The 20,215-nt window shown below is 38.6% G+C and overlaps 1 protein-coding gene across 4 annotated transcripts in view; it reads left to right on the plus strand.

Moving 5' to 3' along the window:
- LOC134529251 (uncharacterized) overlaps window positions 1-20,215 on the plus strand; it is a 1,084,551-nt gene that overhangs the window by 815,660 nt on the left and 248,676 nt on the right. For all 4 annotated transcript variants that reach the window (XM_063363151.1, XM_063363152.1, XM_063363154.1 and 1 more), the window contains 2 exons: window positions 9,556-9,685; window positions 20,067-20,190. In XM_063363151.1, the coding sequence (XP_063219221.1) occupies window positions 9,556-9,685; window positions 20,067-20,190 (254 nt within the window). The remainder of the gene's footprint in view (window positions 1-9,555; window positions 9,686-20,066; window positions 20,191-20,215) is intronic.

Here is a 20,215-nt window from a genome sequence, read left to right on the forward strand (position 1 = left end):
GTGTCCAAATTGAACGTAACTTTGTTACCATTAACTTCAACATTTTGTTTCAATTTTGTTTCCACTGTGAACTTTGTAATGTGTCCACAATGATGTAGTAGCTAGAATGACTTTGCGACATCACTGTCATTGGTGGTTTCTGTAAGCTCATTTACATGCGACTGATGATTTGGCTTGGGACACTGTTTAAAAAAATTTCCTTTACCTTGAAAGTTCAAAACGTTTTTGCCGAAAGCAGGGCACATTCCGTACTTGTGTTGTCTGTCGCACATTCCACATGCTTTTAAGGTCTGTTATTTACTGCTGTCATTGAATTTATTGTTAGAACTTATAAGATACCTGTCACTAGTGTTTTTACAGGCTTTGTCAGCCTTATTAATGTAAGTTTCTCATGAGGTTTCCACTTTCCAGCATACATCGCATTCACAGTAACTTGATTGTCTTCTTTTTTGTGAAGTCTTAGCTTCTTTCTGCAGCCCGACATTCTCTGACTGCCCGATCTAACTTTAGATCTTTCACTCTTATCAGGGCTTCTCAAAGTTTTCAGTGTTGGGTGCCTATAACTATGTGATCTCATGCTTTCTTCCTGATTCCCATAACCACTTTTCTGTATTAATATCTTGGCCTCTGTTAAAAAGTGATCAAAAGTCTCACCTTCCCTCTGATTGCACTGATTAAAGACATATTTTTCATAGGTTAATTTTGTTTGGGAACTGCGTAATTATCCAAGGCTTCCACTAATTAATTGTAACACTTTCGTTTTCAATCTTAAGGGTTTTTCGTTTATGCAAACATTTCCATTATTAATGTGTTTTGTTTATTATCTATGGACTACGACATTTTTGAACAAAACCTTTGGTGTGGCAATAATTTAGACCACCAATATTAATATTTTAATTAATAATATTGCAAATAATATTTGCATGGTTTTAAAAAATTGTTAATTTTCGGTAGCGTAATGATGTTTTAGTCTAGTAACATATGCGGTATGATTCCAATGCAATTTATCTTTTATCAGCGCTGATGCAAAGACACTAAACAGTCGCATGGTTATGGTATTTCGGCATTAGTCGAACTCTACCAACCCCAGAGGTAAGACACGGTACTGTACCCAAGGACTTCATCGTTTAACATCACTGAAACTTAATTCTGTTTATCTAATTTGAACGATCTGAAACATTTTTGTATTGTCTTTGTTGCCTGTCTCATGCGGCAGGTTATTTAGATAAATAATGCTTTCAGATTTACTTAGAAACCACTGTGACAATTTCTGCTTGGCCACGAGGGTGCCTAAGCCTCCAATATATCGATTCTTGCATTAGGGCTTTTCATCCCTAGTCGTAAGGGCATATATAAAACATGGAATTAAACCTGTTTTACCATCAACTAGTTATTGCTTCCAACCACGTGGCAGCGACTTCCAGGTACCAGTTGTGTGGTATGCCTTAAGAGCTTACAGGGTAGGTCAGCGAGTAAGTGTGTCTGACTCAAAGAGCAGACCAGGTCTCTGTCGATTAAGGAGAGATACTTACTAAAGAGAGAATTTTTTAAATCTCGTTCCTTGATGGGAGTCTCGCCAGGGTTCACATGCCCATTCTTATGTGGTGGCGCACATCTAAACGCGTCCACCGACCTGTTGTATACGGTGAATTTGGCAGCAATGCCGAGGAAAGATGGCGAGCACAACTATTGAGCATATAATGACTGAAATTGTAGATAGTGCTCATATTTTAAAATAATGTGTGTAGTTAAATCAATGGTGCATTATCATTGGTCACTAGACCCAACGCATGTTTATTAATAAAACATAACCTGGCGCAGTCAGGATCGCGAAAAAACTGAAAACGACCACACCACAAGCGAGACAATGGAGATTGGAGGGGGCCTAAAACTCCCACCAGACCTAAAAATGCAAGGAAAATCATCTTAAATGAAAATAAATCCTGGAAAGCCGAATTCGAAGACTACCTCATCACCGTAGGGCAAGAAGAAGTGAGTAATAAAGTCAAAATATCCCTCCTTAGGAACATGGTGGAAAGTGCTTTGGCCCGATCCTTGCATAACTTAATTTCCTGGAAGAGGACAGATAGGGGTGTACAAAAAGGTAAAAGAAGCAGTTGAGCGGAATGTTAACCCCAGAGTAAATGAGGGTGTTCAACGCTTTGTGTTTAATCGAAGGGCGCAGGAAGAGGGGGAGAGCTTTGAACATTTCCTAACATCATTGCATCAGTTGGTGACGAACTGCAACTATAAAAGTGCGGCAGCTAAAGTAAAAAATGCAGAACGGAATTACATCGACAGGGGAACTGCTGAAAATAAAATGTTACCAGACCGATTCATACGCGGAATTAGGGACAAGGGCACACAAGAGGCCATGCTTCGTATGGACAATAGAAAAGACATCAGCACATTGTCACGTGTGCAAAAAAACATACAGCAAGATAAACACATACACAATGAACTGAAGAAAGTGCAAGTGTGTCTGTGAATTTGCTAGAAGAATATTGGTACAGGGAAAAGACTGATATAAAATGACATAAGAATCAGGACAATTAATTACAGTGTCGGTGATGCCATTCCAAACTGGATCCAGGGCATGCCCTGCTTTGTAGAATGAGTGCAAAGTGCGGCAAAGTAAATCTTTTTGCTATTTCGTGTATGGTAAAATCAGTAAAACAATTAAGACTGGTAACTCTGAAATCTCAGAGGACGTACTGTATTGTATAGTGTCAATGTGTGTGTCAATGTAATTTAGCATAAAAACAAGGGGAACAACAGTAACGTGATATACCCAAACGAATGGCATGAAAAAATTTTGAAAACACAAAAATTAATGTAAAACTTGTTATCGGAGCCCATGTTCCGAAAAGTTAATCACCAGTTTAAAGTAGCAACAATAAAATGTTAAATTAAAAACTCTGGATGTAGTAATTACGTGCACTGGGAAAGTTCGTTTGAGGTGCATTGTTCATGATTGTGAGGTATATATTTGATTTTATACTATTATATTTAGCTATCATGCCACTGCCGGGTCTGTCAGGTTGTATAGCCTTAAATTTAGTGCAGAGAATAAACTCTGTTGCTGAAGACAGTAAGGTACAGTTCAGAAAGGAGATCAAGGAAGTATTTAAATGAATCGGATGCTTTCCACAGATTGGCAAAATACTAATCTAACCAGCAGCAGAGCCAGTTAGTAGACCACTTTGGAGAGTACTGGTAGCATTTCGAAAATTGCTCAAGAACGAACTTGCTATGTTGGTAAGGAAAAAAGTGTTAGAACGGGTGGATGATATTGATGAAAGAGTTTGGATAAGCAACCTTGTAATCACAGAAAAACGAAATGAAAATATTTTATTGTGCCTTCACCCTTCAGACTTAAACAAGGAAATACTCAGACAGTGCCATACTGTACCTAAGTTAAGGGAGATATATGAACACCTGGCAGAAGAAAAACTATTCTCTGACTTTGATCTTTATGAAGGGTTCCATTAAATCTTACTTGATTAGGCACATACATGTATTAAAATTTACATTATGGAACTTCAAATGCCCCATAACTGTTCCTTATTCTAGTTGAGTGTCATTTCTCTGACATTCCAAATGTTATAATTTACTTTCATTATCTCATGGGTATGGGGGAAACTGAGACAAGAACATGATGCGATAGTATACAGGGTTGTAGAGAGGGCCAGAGAAATGAACATTAAATTCAACATAGAGAAGCTTCAGTATAAACCAAAAGAGGTAAAATATGTGGGGCATTTGTTCTCTGCTGGGTATGTGAGGTTAGACCCGGATAGGATAAGGGTATCTTAGAGCTTAAACCCCTCTACTCTAAAAAGCAGCTACAACAAGTCATCTGAATGATCAACTATATCTGGTGTTTCCTACTTCACATGGCAACCATGATGGCTCCCCTCTATGAACTCAAAGCTGGTGAAGATTTGCAGTGTCTACCGCCACACAAGATAGCCTTTGACCAACTCAAAGATAGGATATGCACCACACCCATATTAACGTCATGTAACCCCAAAAAAGAAACTACCCACCAATTCAATACTTCCCAACATGAGCTAGGATTAAATGTTGGCCATTCATTTTGCTGGATCTAAATTCCATCAGTATGTCTATGGGTACGAGGTAAAAGTACAAATTATTCACAAGCCACTATTCTCTATAATGCAAAAAAATGTAGCCAATATAGGGTCATCCCATCTTTAAAAACTATATCTCAAGCTGTTAAAACACTCCCTTACGATATACTACTTTCCTGGCAATGGCCTACATTTTGCGAACATTTTGTCACTGTCACACTTAAATGAAACAACCGATTATCACGACATGCTAGATATAGTCCACATGTTTAGTGTTAACTCACAGATAAGCAAGAAAAATTGGGAGCTCTTTAGCAAGGAAACTGCCCAGGATCCCACTCAGGAATTAGTCATAGAAATGCATGTCATGGGCTGGTCTTTTCTAAGCAAATTGAGGGAGCACTGCATACTTAACTACAACTTGCAGCATGACATTCACATGGCAGGGGTCATAGAACTTTTATCTCACAAAATCATATTCCCTAAAACACTCAGGCCAGTGGTATTGCAGTGGGTCCATGAGGCGTACCAGGTTCAGAGAAAATGAGGGCACGAGCACGACAGCCATTTTATTGGCCAGGCATGTCAACAGACATTGAGAGGTTGGTCTCAGAGTTCAGCACTTGTGAGAAGTTTAGATCAGTGAACTACAAAGAACCTTTACTTCTTCATGAGGTACCAAAAACTTCCCTACCTTAAGGTGGGAGCTGACTTCTTGAGTAATCAGGTAGAGCTTTTCTAATCCTCATTGACTACTTCTCTCATGGTCTATATATACACTCAATTGCGAATATCCAATTCTATCATTGATTCAATGCAGGATGTATTCAACAGATGGATTCTCAAAAGATTTTGTCGCCGAAAACATGCCAATTATTTCCCATGAATGACAGGTGTACTTCATGGGCAAAGGGATTAAACTGGGTACCAGTAGTTCCATTACTATAGAGTTAATGGACTGGCGGAGAAAGTGGTTGGAATAAGCACAAATATACTTTATAATAGTACAGTAGAAGGGTCCAATTACAGAGACCTCTAGAACACAATAATGCCCCAGTGACAGGGCTACAGGCATCCCCTGCCCAGATAATGTTTAGTGCGACCATACGGGCAAGGATGCCGGTAAGCATGGAGGCACTTAGTCCAGTAGTTCAAAAATACATTCACAAATTACTTTGTGCTAAACAGGAGAAAGTAAAGAAATGGCATGATAAAAGAGCCAATCGGCCAGAGACAGTTTATGAGCATGGTGATAGGGTATTAATTAAGACAGATAAAGAGAATCATTGGGAGCCAGGATAAGTGTTGAGATAATGTAAGGAGCCCAGTTCATATACGGTGCGGAAAGAATAAAATGGAGGGGAATTTAGGCGAAACACTAGTCACATAAGGCATTCCGAAACCAAACGGGGCGAGCAAGAGGTAGTATCTGAACTGATAACCTAAAACATCCACAGTCGACATGCACATATGGAAAGTCCAATAGCTGATGAAACTGAACAGGCCACACTGAAGGGTGATAGATAAATGGGTAGACAGCTAGAGAATAAGGGAGGCTACCCCAGAGAGAGTCCTGTAGAGGAGGGGTTTATGGGATTTTAGAGAAGGCCCCACAACCCATCAAGGAGTAGGGGACCCAATACCTCCAACAAGAAGGAAGGAGGGTACAGATATGTTACAAGTAGTGGTAGAAGAGTTATTACCAAGATGCCATTTGAGTTATTGTAGGAAACCTTGTAAAAGGGGGAGATGTTGCATGCGGTGAAGTAAATGCCGAGGCAAGATGGTGAGTACAATGATTGTACACATAATGAGCGAGATTGTACATAGTGCTAATATTGTTAAATAAATCACGTAGTTAAATCAACGGTGCATTACCATTGGTCACTATGCCCAACACATGTTTATTAATAAAACAATACATAACCAAAAATATAGGTATGTACGGGAAATAGGCTGGGAAAATATGTGTACTAATCATCCGGCCATGAATAAATCCATCCAGATACTGTCAGAAAGTTCCATGCCACAATTGGCCACTCCACAGCACTAGAATTTTGTACAGTTTGGGTCCCACTACCAATGATAGCACTAACGGTTACTGTGACAAAATTTTACTCATTAACAATCAACTCTTCCACATCCATGACCATTACATTTAGTTAAAATCGTTTTACCTTTTGAACCTTAGCACCACCAATACAGTGCACTAGGACAGATTCTGCTTTGTATTTACTGAGGATGCCAGAGACAGATAACCACCCATAATGGTCCTCTAGTCAAGCGCTTGGGATGGTATGTTTTTAAGTATTTCAATAACAGGCTTTTGAATTTAGTCATAGAGCAGAATTTGGCGAAACCTAGTAGTCTTTGACACAGCACATTCAGGACCACGGATATGCCAGATTAATGATTTTGTTGGATTATTGAATGTCAGTATAGTGTTAACAGGAATACCAAAGGAAAATCAATATACAGTACAATGTTGTTTAAAATTAGTTGTAATAAGCTTATCTGTACAAAGAAAAATTACAGTTAAGCATTAATCGTCTTTAAGTATTCATTATGGAAATGTACCCATAAAATGTTAAATGTAACCAGCTATGAAAAAGGAAGCAGTTTATTAAAATGAAATCTGACAGTAATAATAAACTCTGAGCGAACTGACAACTCTGGCAGAGCTGTAATGCAATCTGGGGCCAATGCGAACAGCCAGAATTAACCCGAAAATATTTAAACCTAAGCAGTTCGATTGGTGCCAGATTACAGAATGTGTCAAACCATAGAATGCCGAATTAAATACATTTTACTATATTATTCCTGAAAGAATATTACACCACTTGGATCCCTATACCAAACATCGAACTAGAGGTCAATTGCATAAAAAAATTATCCCTTCAAAATTCAACTGATTCACTTCCTTGACCATTAGGCATATAATGCACCGGCCAGTGCCACTCTTTGGACTACAAACTTTGGGACCATTAACACACAAAACAGCTCAAGCCAGATGGCATCCATAAATAATCAAGGCACAAATTATTCAGCGTGATAAATGGTTATTAAATTAACAAGTTTTTATTTTAATACTGGTTCAACTGAGTTTTAAAAAATTTTCAAGCACATTATAACATTATATTTTTTAACAAGTTTGAAATAATATGTGGTGTAACGCCCCTCGTGCCTCAAAGTTGAATTATTTTAAATTAATTAAAAAAAGAGCCGTGGAAACTGCTGGGTAAGAAAAATGAGACAATTAAGTTATTGACCAGAGGTGGCACGAGGTGGAGAACAAGATAATTTGGAACTCCCTGACACAAGCAACTGGGGAGCTGGTGGATCTTTTAAGGGAACAAGGTATATCATAAATAAATTAACACTACACAAGTAGCTTGGTCTATAGGTTCCCTGTTTTATTATTAAGGAATTTTGTGTTCGTATTATTCAAACCTGACAATAAAAATCTTAGTAAATAACAAACTTAAAAGGGGGCGCCCCAGGAGTAATTAAAACAGTACATGTTACACCTTAGCAAAAATTATTACATAATTTAAAATTTAAAAATTGCACCAAATTTGAATGTCCCAACAATTACATCGCTGATTAGTTTTATTGATTCTACATATTCTTGAGGAAAGCACTGTTCGCTGGTAGGCTATTCATTCGATTTATGTAGTTCGTAGCTAGAAAGTGGGGGGGGGGGATGTTGATTTCACATTACCACCCGGGTCTTCAAAAAATAACGTCGGGTCGCGGAAACCTCTCTTCTAACGTGACCCGCAGTGGAGGTGCAGGACCACGAGCTGGGAGCGATTTCTCTCTCCAGCACTTCGACCCTGTCTGAAACCTAAATCAAATCCAAAACGAATTAGACTTGCTTCCAGACAGTCCTATACCGTCGGCGCAAAAGGCCAACAAACGGGAATGGGGGGGGAAAAGAAAAAAAATTACTCACCAACCAGGGTGTAGAGTTCGGAGCTCACTAGGTGTCTCGCGCCGACATCAGGATGCCGCGGACCGAGAAATCAGGATGCGCGGACGAAACCGGAATTTTTAGAATTAAATAAGAAGAAATAAAAATTTAACTACGCATGACTTTTCTAAAAACTACCTCTGCCTGGCTACTGTACAAACGGGATCACATCCCTTAAGCAAACTGACTACATTCTCGTGCACGCGAAAATCACCGTTCCCGCAAAAAGCCTCTTAGCGCAGAGGACGTAGATGAGACGAGGTCAGTAGCCGAGGTCAGAGGGCTGAGTGCCCCGCAATCGGCCAAAACCCCTAATTAAATCGGGCGGTAAGGCCCCGGGTCAAAGGAGGGGGTAGGTTCGGTTCTAAGCCGAAAATTTCCGAAGGAGTCCGAGGCGGTCGTGGCAACAAACGACATGCGCGCTCTCTACCGGACCGAAACGAAAACAAAGAACAATCGACTTCTCCGGGCCGCGAGAGGGAAGCATAGTGCCTTATGGCACCGCGACGCTGCCTTCTAGCGGCGTAAGGGGGAACTACTTGAGGTGGTGAGCAGACTTGCTACCAGGTGTCATGAGGGTAAGCTCTGCACGCTGGCGACCAGGCCTGCGGTTACTTTTTTTGCCGCTAGATGTGAGGGATGTGTCTGTCGGACCCGGGAGAAGGTTTTTGCATCAGGTCATCGTCCGGTCCGGTCACTGCTCTTAGCTTAATTTCTCAGAATTAAAGTGAGGAGGAGAGAGAGGAAGGGGGGGCAGAAATAGCCACTAAGGTGGGAACGCAGCTCCACTGGAGACTGCTTCGTGACGAGACATGCTTTTCTCAGCAGGCCTCTACAAGGTAGCAGCTTGCAGCCCAGGAGCTGCTCAAAGCAGTTTTGGTCATGCAGGGAATTAAAATTACAAACTCGGGACGTGACTGCAGGCGAGAGATATTTCAACCGGGCTGACCATGTCCACATTAGACAGAAAAATATCAGATTGGCCCCCTGGGAAGGGGCTTCGGTCCACTGGCACAAAGTTTAAATCGGTGGCGTACACCGGCCCAACAAAAAGTAAATCACCCCCATTAACAACCAGATAAATTTAAAAAAAATAGAAACCCCGAAAAATTTTAAAATTATAAAAAAAATTATAAAAAGTGACGAAATGTCTAATTTCCGGCACAGTGGATACATAGCCAAACTTTGTAATAATTGTAGTTAGTAACTTTTATAATATATAAAAATATTTTTTTAAATATTTAACTATAATTTTTACAATACATATTTTCCATTTTCATTTAAAAATAAGTAACAAGTTAGTTTTTTTTACTCTGAACACAATATTGCTTTTGCATCCCACCATGCAGATAAAAGCACTTGTAACTGTATATTAATTGTAAACCAGCAGGATAAATTGGTCAGTGTGTTATGTCCAGAAATTATTGTTCACCTACATGTTTCCAATGCTGATCAGTAAAATGCACCATTGTATTTGGTTTCATAAAGGTCAATATCAAAAGAAGAGAAGGATAAAGAGAACAGCAAGAAGACATCCCCGACCACTCCAGCTTCTACATGCCAGTCGACTGCTCGACACCCTGCTGTCGTGAACATGACGCACGATGTTGACAAGAAAGTAAGTGTCTTTCACATAGTACTTAGCGTTGATGTAGTGTTTGCACATAGCACGAGAATCTATGCTATCTGCATAGTCTGGATAAGGTTCAAAAGTAAACTAGAAGTATTGCACTGTAAAGTCACCGAATAAAATTGTCTTTGTCAGGCTAAGCATCACATTAGGAATGATCTGGGTACTTATGGTTGTTGCACTATTGTTATTTAACTTTATAGAAATGCTTTATAAAACATTACCAATTATGCAGTGTGAATACCCTATTCTCCACTCACCGCTTATCAAGGGGGATAGAGGGGCAAGGTAACTCGAGATGTAAAAAACTAGGTTCATTTAAGACAAATTTAATATGCTGTGTAAAGATCCCAAACATTAAACAAATGAAGTGTGTCCACAAACTTGATTACAGGTAATATGCAAAGTAATTAACAAGGAGAGCATATCAACAGTTAACATTTAGAGCTCTCCGAATACAATCAACAAAAAACAATATTTTCTTTACTCATCATTTACAATTTTCTGCAGCATTAATTATGGGTAAGGGGCTGAAGAGCGGTTTCACAGGCTACACCACTGCCAATACATCACAGAGGTTTGTCAACCTCACATCTAAACCTAAGCCACAGCTAAACTACACACCCTCCAATATAAGAATTAGGCTAGCATAACTCTCAACACCCAATGCCACGTTTGCCACTTTTTCCAATAAATTCCACAGGTACAAAGTGCGAATAAAAAAATATATAATAAAAAAAATTATCAAGCATCATTAAATATTCCTAAAATATATATATATAAATAGACATGTGTCTAAGTGCCCATATTATTTCTTTCCTCACTAAGAGCATTTTTCACTTCCATTGGGTATGAGAAAAACATTTGATCACAGTACTTAACAAAAATATCTCCATAAGCTACATTAAACCATTTAAGCTGCTTAAATCATTCGAGTTTGGGCATAAACAAAACAAGGTAATGACTATAGTATAATATTGGCTGAACCCCAATATGTATTTCTATAACAGATTTATTTATAAACGTCACTTGCTGTAATCCGCCATCAATCATAAATCCTCACATTATAAATTGTGCAAATTCATTTTTAAAACAAGCCAAACACTGCTACCTAAAATGTGCTTACTTTTCCACCTTTCTTCTTTAATGTCATCGACATGCACAAAGTCTAAACATTTCTGATTGCGAACATTTACTTAATAGCAATTAGTGTCGTTTCGGCAATGCAGCAAAAAAATTATAAAATAATCACAGCCTCTCCAACAGTAAAATTCCAGCAACGCAATTTAACGAATAAAAGCTTCGAGGGTGTGCGCAGTGCATTAAACTACTCGTTAAGTATGGGACTTAATTCACTTACAGCAATCATTTACTTGCTCGCCCAGGAATACAGGTTTTAAGGAAATGCGGTGACCACAACCTCCAAATTCTTCGTTTGCTCTCTTCCACCCTCCAGCATAGCAGCAGGAAACCAAAACATGCACCTCCAACATGGCCGCTCATAAATCAGAGCAACACGAAACCAGGAACACAGTTGTATAGGCCGCCTCCCGCATGGAAACTTCCAGTAATCCCTCCTCAGAATTACTGGATTCGTCGAAGAAAAGTTATATAGCTTCCTCCATATTAATCGTGAAACACGAAGATTCTCTCGTACATTGAACGCCCATCAAATACCAAGTCTTCAAACAACGGTGGAATCTATGTCTTCGCAATGGCAAGTAAAATTGCGTTCAAATTCCACCAAACAAAATTTTGCGCTGTCCGTCGCTTATCTCTCCCAGATCACAACAACCTCATTCCTTCGTCTCTCAGTCACATCTCTCGAAAAACTCGACAAAAGAACACCCCGCCAGGTGCAAACCTGAAAAACAAGAATTCTCGACAATACCAACCTCCAATAACTAAACTTCCTATTCCACGCACAAAGACAGAGAAGGCGCGCTGCGAATACTAAGCCTGCAGAGACCTCCCAGCGGGACACAAGTAAACAAGTCCCGCGGAAAATACCCCAAATCACCGCTAGAAAGCGTGATAGTTCACTAATCCTCGAGAACACGGAAAAAAATTACGATACACCACTAAATGTGGCACTCCAAAGTAGTGTCACAGCAGTACTACTAGGGCAGATACATACTTATAACAAAGTTGACTGGGTGGTTTAGTTACAAATCCACTAAAGTACACTAGTGTACACCAATCCCTCACTTAGCACGATTAATGCGTTCCTTAAAATATTTATGTTATTCCACATCGTGTATTCTAAAGCATTAGTTTCCATAAATAGCAAGGATAATTTATTTAATGTGTTCCCAAATGTGTAGGGAAATATATAATTGCGTAGACTAACACTCAACTATAAATATGTCACACCATTTATCTTTTAAAGCCTACCATCGAATACAAAAAATAATCCGTACTGAAATCAAAATGAAAATCCTGTTCACTTCATAAATGAGTTTAATTCTTATTTGTTAAAGTATTGGTGAACCAATTTTGCACTTCCAAACATGAAATCTTTTTTCATTACAAAAATGAAGAAAACTTGCCGACATCCTGTCCTGTTCTCACAACTCAGCACAGTGGTTTTTTTTGGTACATAATCACATTTACACAAATACATTAAACATAGCTACTCAAAAACTATTTGCACTTAAGAAAACATCACTTTTTACAAAACCATCTAAAAGTAATTTTTAAAATCCAAGCATGGTCCAACGGTTTAACTTATTTCTTAAACATGGCCACCGGATATTTTATCGTCTAAGCAAAAAAAAAACTCACCACTCACGCTTATACTGTGCGCCGTGAATGGACCTCGAACTTAACTGTCTATCAGCGAAAATCATAAAGATAACCGGTGGTGCTCTGTATAGAAACCCTATTCAAAACAGTGAGGGATATTAAGATCTAGCAGCAGAAAAGACAGCACATGTTAACATGGTTTTTTGACACTTGTCAAAACCACAGAATATCCCTTAAACAGGTCAAAAAACAAACTAACGTTTAAAAAATACCTCCTAAAAAATTAGCCAAAAAGTAGATTTATAAAAATTAATTTCTTTTTTATCAGTATCTATTTGTTTCGTCAATAAAAAACATGTTTTGGTGGAGTCCACGCACGACAGAAGTGAAACTTCTTGCTTATTATGTATAGATAGAGATCGATTATTCGTATTTTTCTATAGAAAAAATATAATAGTTAAGAATAGTAGAATGCGACTATGATCTCAAATTAAATAACTCTTTTCCACATGAATAAATAAAATGTATGTTTTTTAAACAAAAATATGCACTTAAATATTTTTCTTGTACTCTAAAACAAACTGCTGCAAAGTGCAATTAAATTAAATTTTTAATAATGCTTAAACTTGAAGCTTGCCGATAATAAGGTAGTTTATGTAGCTTAACTAATTGTCCATATCGACGTGTGGAGTCTGAGGTAGGTATCTGGCATGTGAAAGTGACAACATGGCATACGAACTGGACCTAGCTCAATGCTACTTTGTTGAGCCACAGTCGCCCACAGCTACACTCTGATAGAGAAATATTCACTCCTGTTAGTTCCACAAATATATTTACATGTTCGTGGACTCGTAGCTTTAATACGGTGTAATATTTAGTTAATCAAATAATAATTTTTGACAAATAATTACCCATGTCAAACTAAAGCGTAAAAAACATAACAGAAAAAATATATATTTGCGCAGCTAAAACAATACTCATATAATACTGCTCAACAATAGTAATTTACACAAGTAATTAAAATAATATGTTCATGAACAAACATAATTTTTTTTGCAAATATGGCCTGTGGGACGGTGCACAACAATAAGTTCAAACCCCGTTGAGTTGCCCTCTGCCAAATACGTCGGGGTGGCGGCAGACGCAGGCTGGTCCCTACCGCCACGACCCGCATATCCCTACAGCATTGTATGGTTTAATCTGAGCCGCACGTTACCACGTGGAGCCCGCTCAAGATTGCTCCAGCTATCATCGACCATGCCAACGATCCTGTAGTGGGGATAGCTCGATGCGCAACCTTACATATACCACTGCACGATTACGTGATTGCTTGAGTGCACAAGAGCGCAAAAGCACGAGGGTGCAAATACTGAAATACACAACTAGGTGATTGCGCGTGTGTGCAAGATGGCAAGAGTGCACAAGTGTTCCGAGTGCACAAGTGTTCCGAGTGCACAAGTGTTCCGAGTGCACAAGTGTTCCGAGTGCACAAGTGTTCCGAGTGCACAAGTGTTCCGAGTGCACAAGTGTTCCGAGTGCACAAGTGTTCCGAGTGCACAAGTGTTCCGAGTGCACAAGTGTTCCGAGTGCACAAGTGTTCCGAGTGCACAAGTGTTCCGAGTGGACAAGTGTTCCGAGTGGACAAGTGTTCCGAGTGCACAAGTGTTCCGAGTGCACAAGTGTTCCGAGTGCACAAGTGAGCAATTGAGCAAGATAGCAAAAGTGCAAGTGTTCAAGTGGGCAAATGCACAAGTGCACGAGTGAGCAAGTGCGCAAGATAGCAAGATAGCAAGATAGCAAGATAGCAAGAGCGCAAGTCTGCAAGTCTGCAAGTCTTTAGGCGTGTAAATGTGCAAGCGTGCAAGCGTGCAAGCATGCAAGTGTGCATTTGTATAAGCGTGCTAGCATGCTGTATCATTTCGACCTTTCCTTGCATTCTCCTCTACCTGTTCCTCCATAACGTACTTAACTATTCCCCTCCTCTCCCGGTTCCCCTACTGCTTATGCAATCAGAATTTTCATAATGCTCGAAAATTGTTGCCCCCTGAGCAAATAAGTTTCGCCTCAATTTTTTATCAAATTTTTTTTTGAAAAGCATGAGATTAGTTACTTTAGCAGAAATTAAACCATTGGTAATGGAATGTCACAATGGCTTTCTAGATATTACAAATTGTAGGGCTGGCGATGTTGTCCGGTTGTTGTACCTCAATAACCGGATGTTCAAATATGCCCTACATGTATTTAGCACTGGAATAAAGCTAAAAGCCTTTTCGTAAAAGAATATATCCCAAGTAAGTAGTCAAAATTTACAAAGCTTTCTTTCAGCCTCTCTTAAAGAAAAATTATTACAGTAAAAGCTTTTTAATAAGGCATATAAAAAGGGATTTCCCTACATTGTCAAACATAAATATAGTTTCAATGGAACTACCTTGAATATTCCAAAATCATACATTATCGTCAAATTTACTCTACGTGTGATTCATAAGCCTAATAATTAATTTAATTGTGCACTGTTGAAAAATTCATCATAATTCAATGATTTCTTACAGAAATGTTGACTGATTTGTTGGTAAAACTTGAATTAATTTAAATATAATACATTATTCCATTAAATACATTCTTTGATAGGGCGTATACATTAACTATCATAACCAAAGTAAGCATAAACACAGCGTAGTGTAAAAATTTTATGGAGCGTAGCCTGTTTTAAATTACTAAATAATTTGTTTTGTTAAGTTTTAATTTCTTTCATTAGCCACATGTATTCCAAACGAAAAATATACTAAAGAATGACTATACAATGTATTATTGTAGCCCGAAACTGAGCATATAATTTCCGTGACAATTAAGGTTTAACGAAATACAATATTCATAAAGAGGGGCCTCTAATATGAATTTGAATTGAATTTTTTTAATATAATATAATTTTATTTAAGTATGTAGAAAACTCCTGATTAAAACAACATGGTTACGAATTATTAAAAACATAAATAATAATTCTTCGTGGGAAAACTACTGGGTTCGTAAATGGATAGCCCAATTAAAAATTTTACTACAGAGTTTTATTGATTTCCAATATTTACACCACTAACAAATAATCTTCAAAAAATGCTTATAATCAATTACAAATTAAAAATGTTTACTCCCCAGTCACTCGGTTTTTACACACCCCACACCTCGCTGGGCCGCACCTCTGGCGCAACTCTCGCTGCAGCACCCCACGTGGACCTCCGTCGCAGGACGACGTCGCCGCACTCCGCCACTGCCGTCGCACTTCCCTTCGCCGAGATCCGCTCGACGCTTCGCTCGGAACTTTGCTCGGGACACAGAATAGATAACTAAATGAAAATTCAGTTTGGGGTATGTGGGAGAGTTTATTTAAGTTGTTCGTACCGTATTTACCTACAGAAAGGATGTCCTTGTGTATGGGCCACATCTATAATTTCGGTCATAAAAATCAAACATTTTCACCGTAACCGTCACTGTCAAATAACTGTCTCCAGTAGAACACGAGTTAAGCCTGTATGATTAGTGTCTCACCTTATTGTCACGTAAGAAATATGACACTGATGTTGACTCTCTGTCCGTCTATTCTCTCCTCCCTGACATTATCCAACAAAAAAATAACAAAGCAAAATATTTTTTATAACAGTGTTTATCTTCCTTTCTATTTTTTTTGTGTGCGTGTGCAAAAAATGATGGCATACTACTATTTTTTGTCAATTTTTTTTTGTCAGTTCCTTCAACAAAAAAATAAGGATGTCCTTTACAGCAGTTATAACGTGGAAAAGTTGAGTTTATAGCATGGGAAATGTCACACAGAAACAATATTGAACACAGTTGCGTCACAAAAACATGTTGAGATTGACGTTTTTGTATGGTGCCAGTTCACAGACATTTACGATGAGAGAGAGACAGAGTGAGAACAATAAGCACTGCTGCGTGGCCACATGCACTCTGACAAACACACACACGTGCAAACCCCCCTCCTATTTATCACTCTGCGGTTATTTTATGTTTAGATTTTCCCTCTTGCGGTATGCCATTATGACGGCAGACTGCCACATCACTTACCGGCGGCGGCTGGTTAGCCGGCCGACAGGCAGGAGGAGCAGTGTAAAAGCGCAGTACATGATGCTTTACATACATTGCTGAGATATTTTATTTAAACAGTTTATTCTTGCCCGTATCATATATATTAAAAACAAACACAGGTTAGTTATTTAAGCACACTTTCAACCACACAAGTGCAATGAAAGTTTTTTTTTAACCCAAAATGACAAACTTTCATAAGAATCGCATTACATGTTATTAAACAACAAAAAAAAAATTGGCATACAATTGCATACGCAGGTAAATATGGTATTTTGTTGAAAATGTAGCAGTGTTGTATGCAGGGGTCTTAACTAGTGACAGTAACAAATTTTTTATAAGGGCACAGATTTGTATACCTATCTCCAAGCTATACACTAACAATAAATACTAGCAATAGCCATGATAATTTGCAGTTAGGTTATACTCTGTTTAAAAATGTACAAATTTTATACGAATGTGCTTGAAATCAATTTATTAAATACATTATACGTTAGTCCCACTATTAATATAATATGGATGAAAGAGAAAATATGTATTACATTTCAAATATTTAATACTACCAGAATCAGACTTGTGGTTGGTTGAGGATGGACTTATTGCTGCTGGTCCAGGTAGGTAGTTTGATAATTTTGTTTTGGTCCTCGTTATCTTCTTGCTCAAACACATACTGATGCACATTTTTCAAGATAATTTTTAATCAATTTTGTTAGGTTTTATATAATTTATAAAGAAAACATCCCTAAACTATGCACAGTTATTCTAGACGTAAACTACTAACACAGTGTCGTGTGAATGCGCTGTATGGTAGAAGCAGGGTTTTGTGTACAGCTGGTAGCATGCAGATTGGCCATCCATGACGTTAGACCCCCCGAGCCAGGAAATATACGGCCCTTTACATCTCCGCTTTTGGAAAACGAATAGCGCTCAGGATTCTTTCTCCATTCCTCTCGTCGAGAGCTTGTTACGTTAATGTCAAATGTAATAATTGAGATTTTGTTTATTGTGCCAACTACTATTTAAGTGCGGGAATCGAGTGTTAGTGAAATATGTTAGTAAGATTTCAGTATGGGAAGAATAGGAATACAAGCTATACCATTTTGTAAGAGCACCTAAGCATCGCTATGAGCCCTACCCCCTCCTCCCTACACAACCACCTCCTTCCTCTCCCCCCTTCTCCCCTTCACGCAATACAATTTTATGTTTTTCCCTCACTCCGCAGGCATATTGTTTAACACAGATCCCCTTCCACCACTCACAAACCCCATCCCTTCCCCCCATCCCTTTTCCCTTTTAACAGCCCCTCTACATGTTCCCCATACCACCGTTGGTGCTACCCAAGATGCAGTAGTAGCAGGTTTCCATGTTCCCCGTGTCCATTTATGTTCCTTCTTTATCCCTTCCCATCTATGGTGGCTTTGGAGAAGGGTGTTCATTGTCTGGAAAATAGGGTCACATGACTGCGTAGATTCAGAAAGTGTGCCACATAGGGTGGAAATGCTGTAAATCGTTGGTTCAGTTCAAGACCTGTAATGTGTATTCAAATTACTTGTATGTAAGAGTTGATGGTCCTTGGCAGGAAAAAATGGGCTAGTGTCATAGCTGTACTTTGGAAGACTGAAAAAAAAATTTAATTTGGAAATATTTGCTGCAAAGAATTTTCTTTCTTTCCCTTTTTCTCTGTCTTTCCTGTCTCACTCTCTTTGAAATATTCTGATTACCTTCAATAGACAAAATAACTTCTTATTAACTTAAATGAAATGTTTTATGAATTTAAAACCCACAGTAAATAAATTTGGTAAAAAAATATATTAGTATCATTCATTTACAAATCAATACAAAATAACACTTTATAGGTGCACCAAGTTAAAAGCAGATTCTTCTTCCAGAAGTCAGTATATACAAAGACTCATCAAAGTTTTTACTCGTGGCACACGAGACCTGACAAAATGTTTACAGTTACACAATGGTGCGGAAAAAACATATTTGACGAAGCCGCAAGTTCATTACAATGTACCATACAACTTGGTAACAACTTGATTTAAGGATGCTGCATAATTTAAATGTAGTGTAGCATTTACAAGCTTAATTGTGCAAGGCGAGCTTATGGGAGCGCTGGAGTGTGATGAAACCTCACAACCACATATGTACTCGACCAAGAGAGGATTAGAGATCGCCTTTCAACGCCCTCGGGAGACAGTGGCAGTGAAGCAATGGCATGGCCTTCAACCCAGACAGACTACAGAGCAAGGAACCCTAATCACTGGGATTAGCTGGGTGGAGGTTAATGACCGTAGCTTAAGCAGCAGCTGTTATTCTATTAAGAGGGAGATGAATAAATAAATTAATAAAAAATAGGAGATTCAGAAAACAAAATTAATGGTTAAAGTAGGAACGGGGTTCGAGTCGAGGCAGAAATGACCTCAAGGGAAGGTAGTGATGCATCCCCTGCTGGCAACGCCATCTTAGTGATGCATTTGATGCAGATGGCATGATTCAGTAAAAGGAAATAAAAATGGTTTTTACTCCCTTGGCATTAAGTTTACAAGAGTCATCTCTGATCATGTACGCGTAAAGCTTCAAGACTTGCATAATTAATGATGATCCACCCATCAACTTGATCCTACATCACCCCTGTTTTCCCTTTACTAAGTGACAAGGGAAACCTTGCTCAAGATCTAGTGCCTAATTCTATGTGTCAAACCGAAGAAATCAAATCGGGAAGAATCGAAACAAACAGATTGTGACACTTAATGTGGTAAAGAAGAAATTCTGTATCGGAGTACAGTAGGTTCAGAGAAGGTGGAAGAAATTTAACCCGCATGTAATTAGATTGAAAGTCATAAAGTTACAATTTTGAAATATCTCAAATGCTTACACCAGTGTAAATGGGTTTACTGAAGGATATTGAACCTTTCTTTAGCTCATTTAGGACCAGGTGGTTTGCAACGATTTACGTGGCACTGAACGTTAAACAACCAATCAGTTTTGTCGTAACGTAGATGTAATTTAATGGCGAAACCACACTTATGTCTTTATCCGGATGCAAGGACTGAAGCGACTTTCCAAAGACTAAATTGCTCTTGGATTTACAGAACTATTTCTTGAATGTGATAACAGCCTGAACACGCCTCTCAATGTTAAATTTGAGGTCTTGTGCCAGTTGTCATTCCTGGTCAAAACAAAAATGTGGAGAATATTGTCAAGGACAGTTCCTTAACCAAAATAGTACTGCAGTGTTTCGGCATTTAGTATGTAATCCTTGGTGGTATGAGTGTTAACAGGCACTTTTTTGTTGTGTAATTTGGTGGTATGCTATTCTCCGGTGCAAGAAGCAGATCCAATAGATGATCGGGACATTCAACTAGGAAGGCCATAAAAACTTTCACAAAATAACAGCTATTAGCATCTGTGTCAATCAATGGTCCCTACTCGCATGTTCGTGACGATTCTAGGTGAAAAACTGGATATCGGTTTTTAGTGTAACAGAGAAGATATAGTTTCCCAATACTTTGTTTGTTCTTGTGTTTAGGTGGCTCATGTTCCTGTGCCAGTTGGCTTGCCTATGGACAAAAGCGAGGATATGAAATCTGATGTTTTCCGCTCAAGGAAAGATTTTCTCATTCGACATCATCTCCAACGTACTACAGGTGCAGGTATGTCTTAAGAAAAATGTTCTGT

This window comes from Bacillus rossius, chromosome 2 (assembly GCF_032445375.1).
Source record: "Bacillus rossius redtenbacheri isolate Brsri chromosome 2, Brsri_v3, whole genome shotgun sequence".
NCBI lineage: Eukaryota > Metazoa > Arthropoda > Insecta > Phasmatodea > Bacillidae > Bacillus > Bacillus rossius.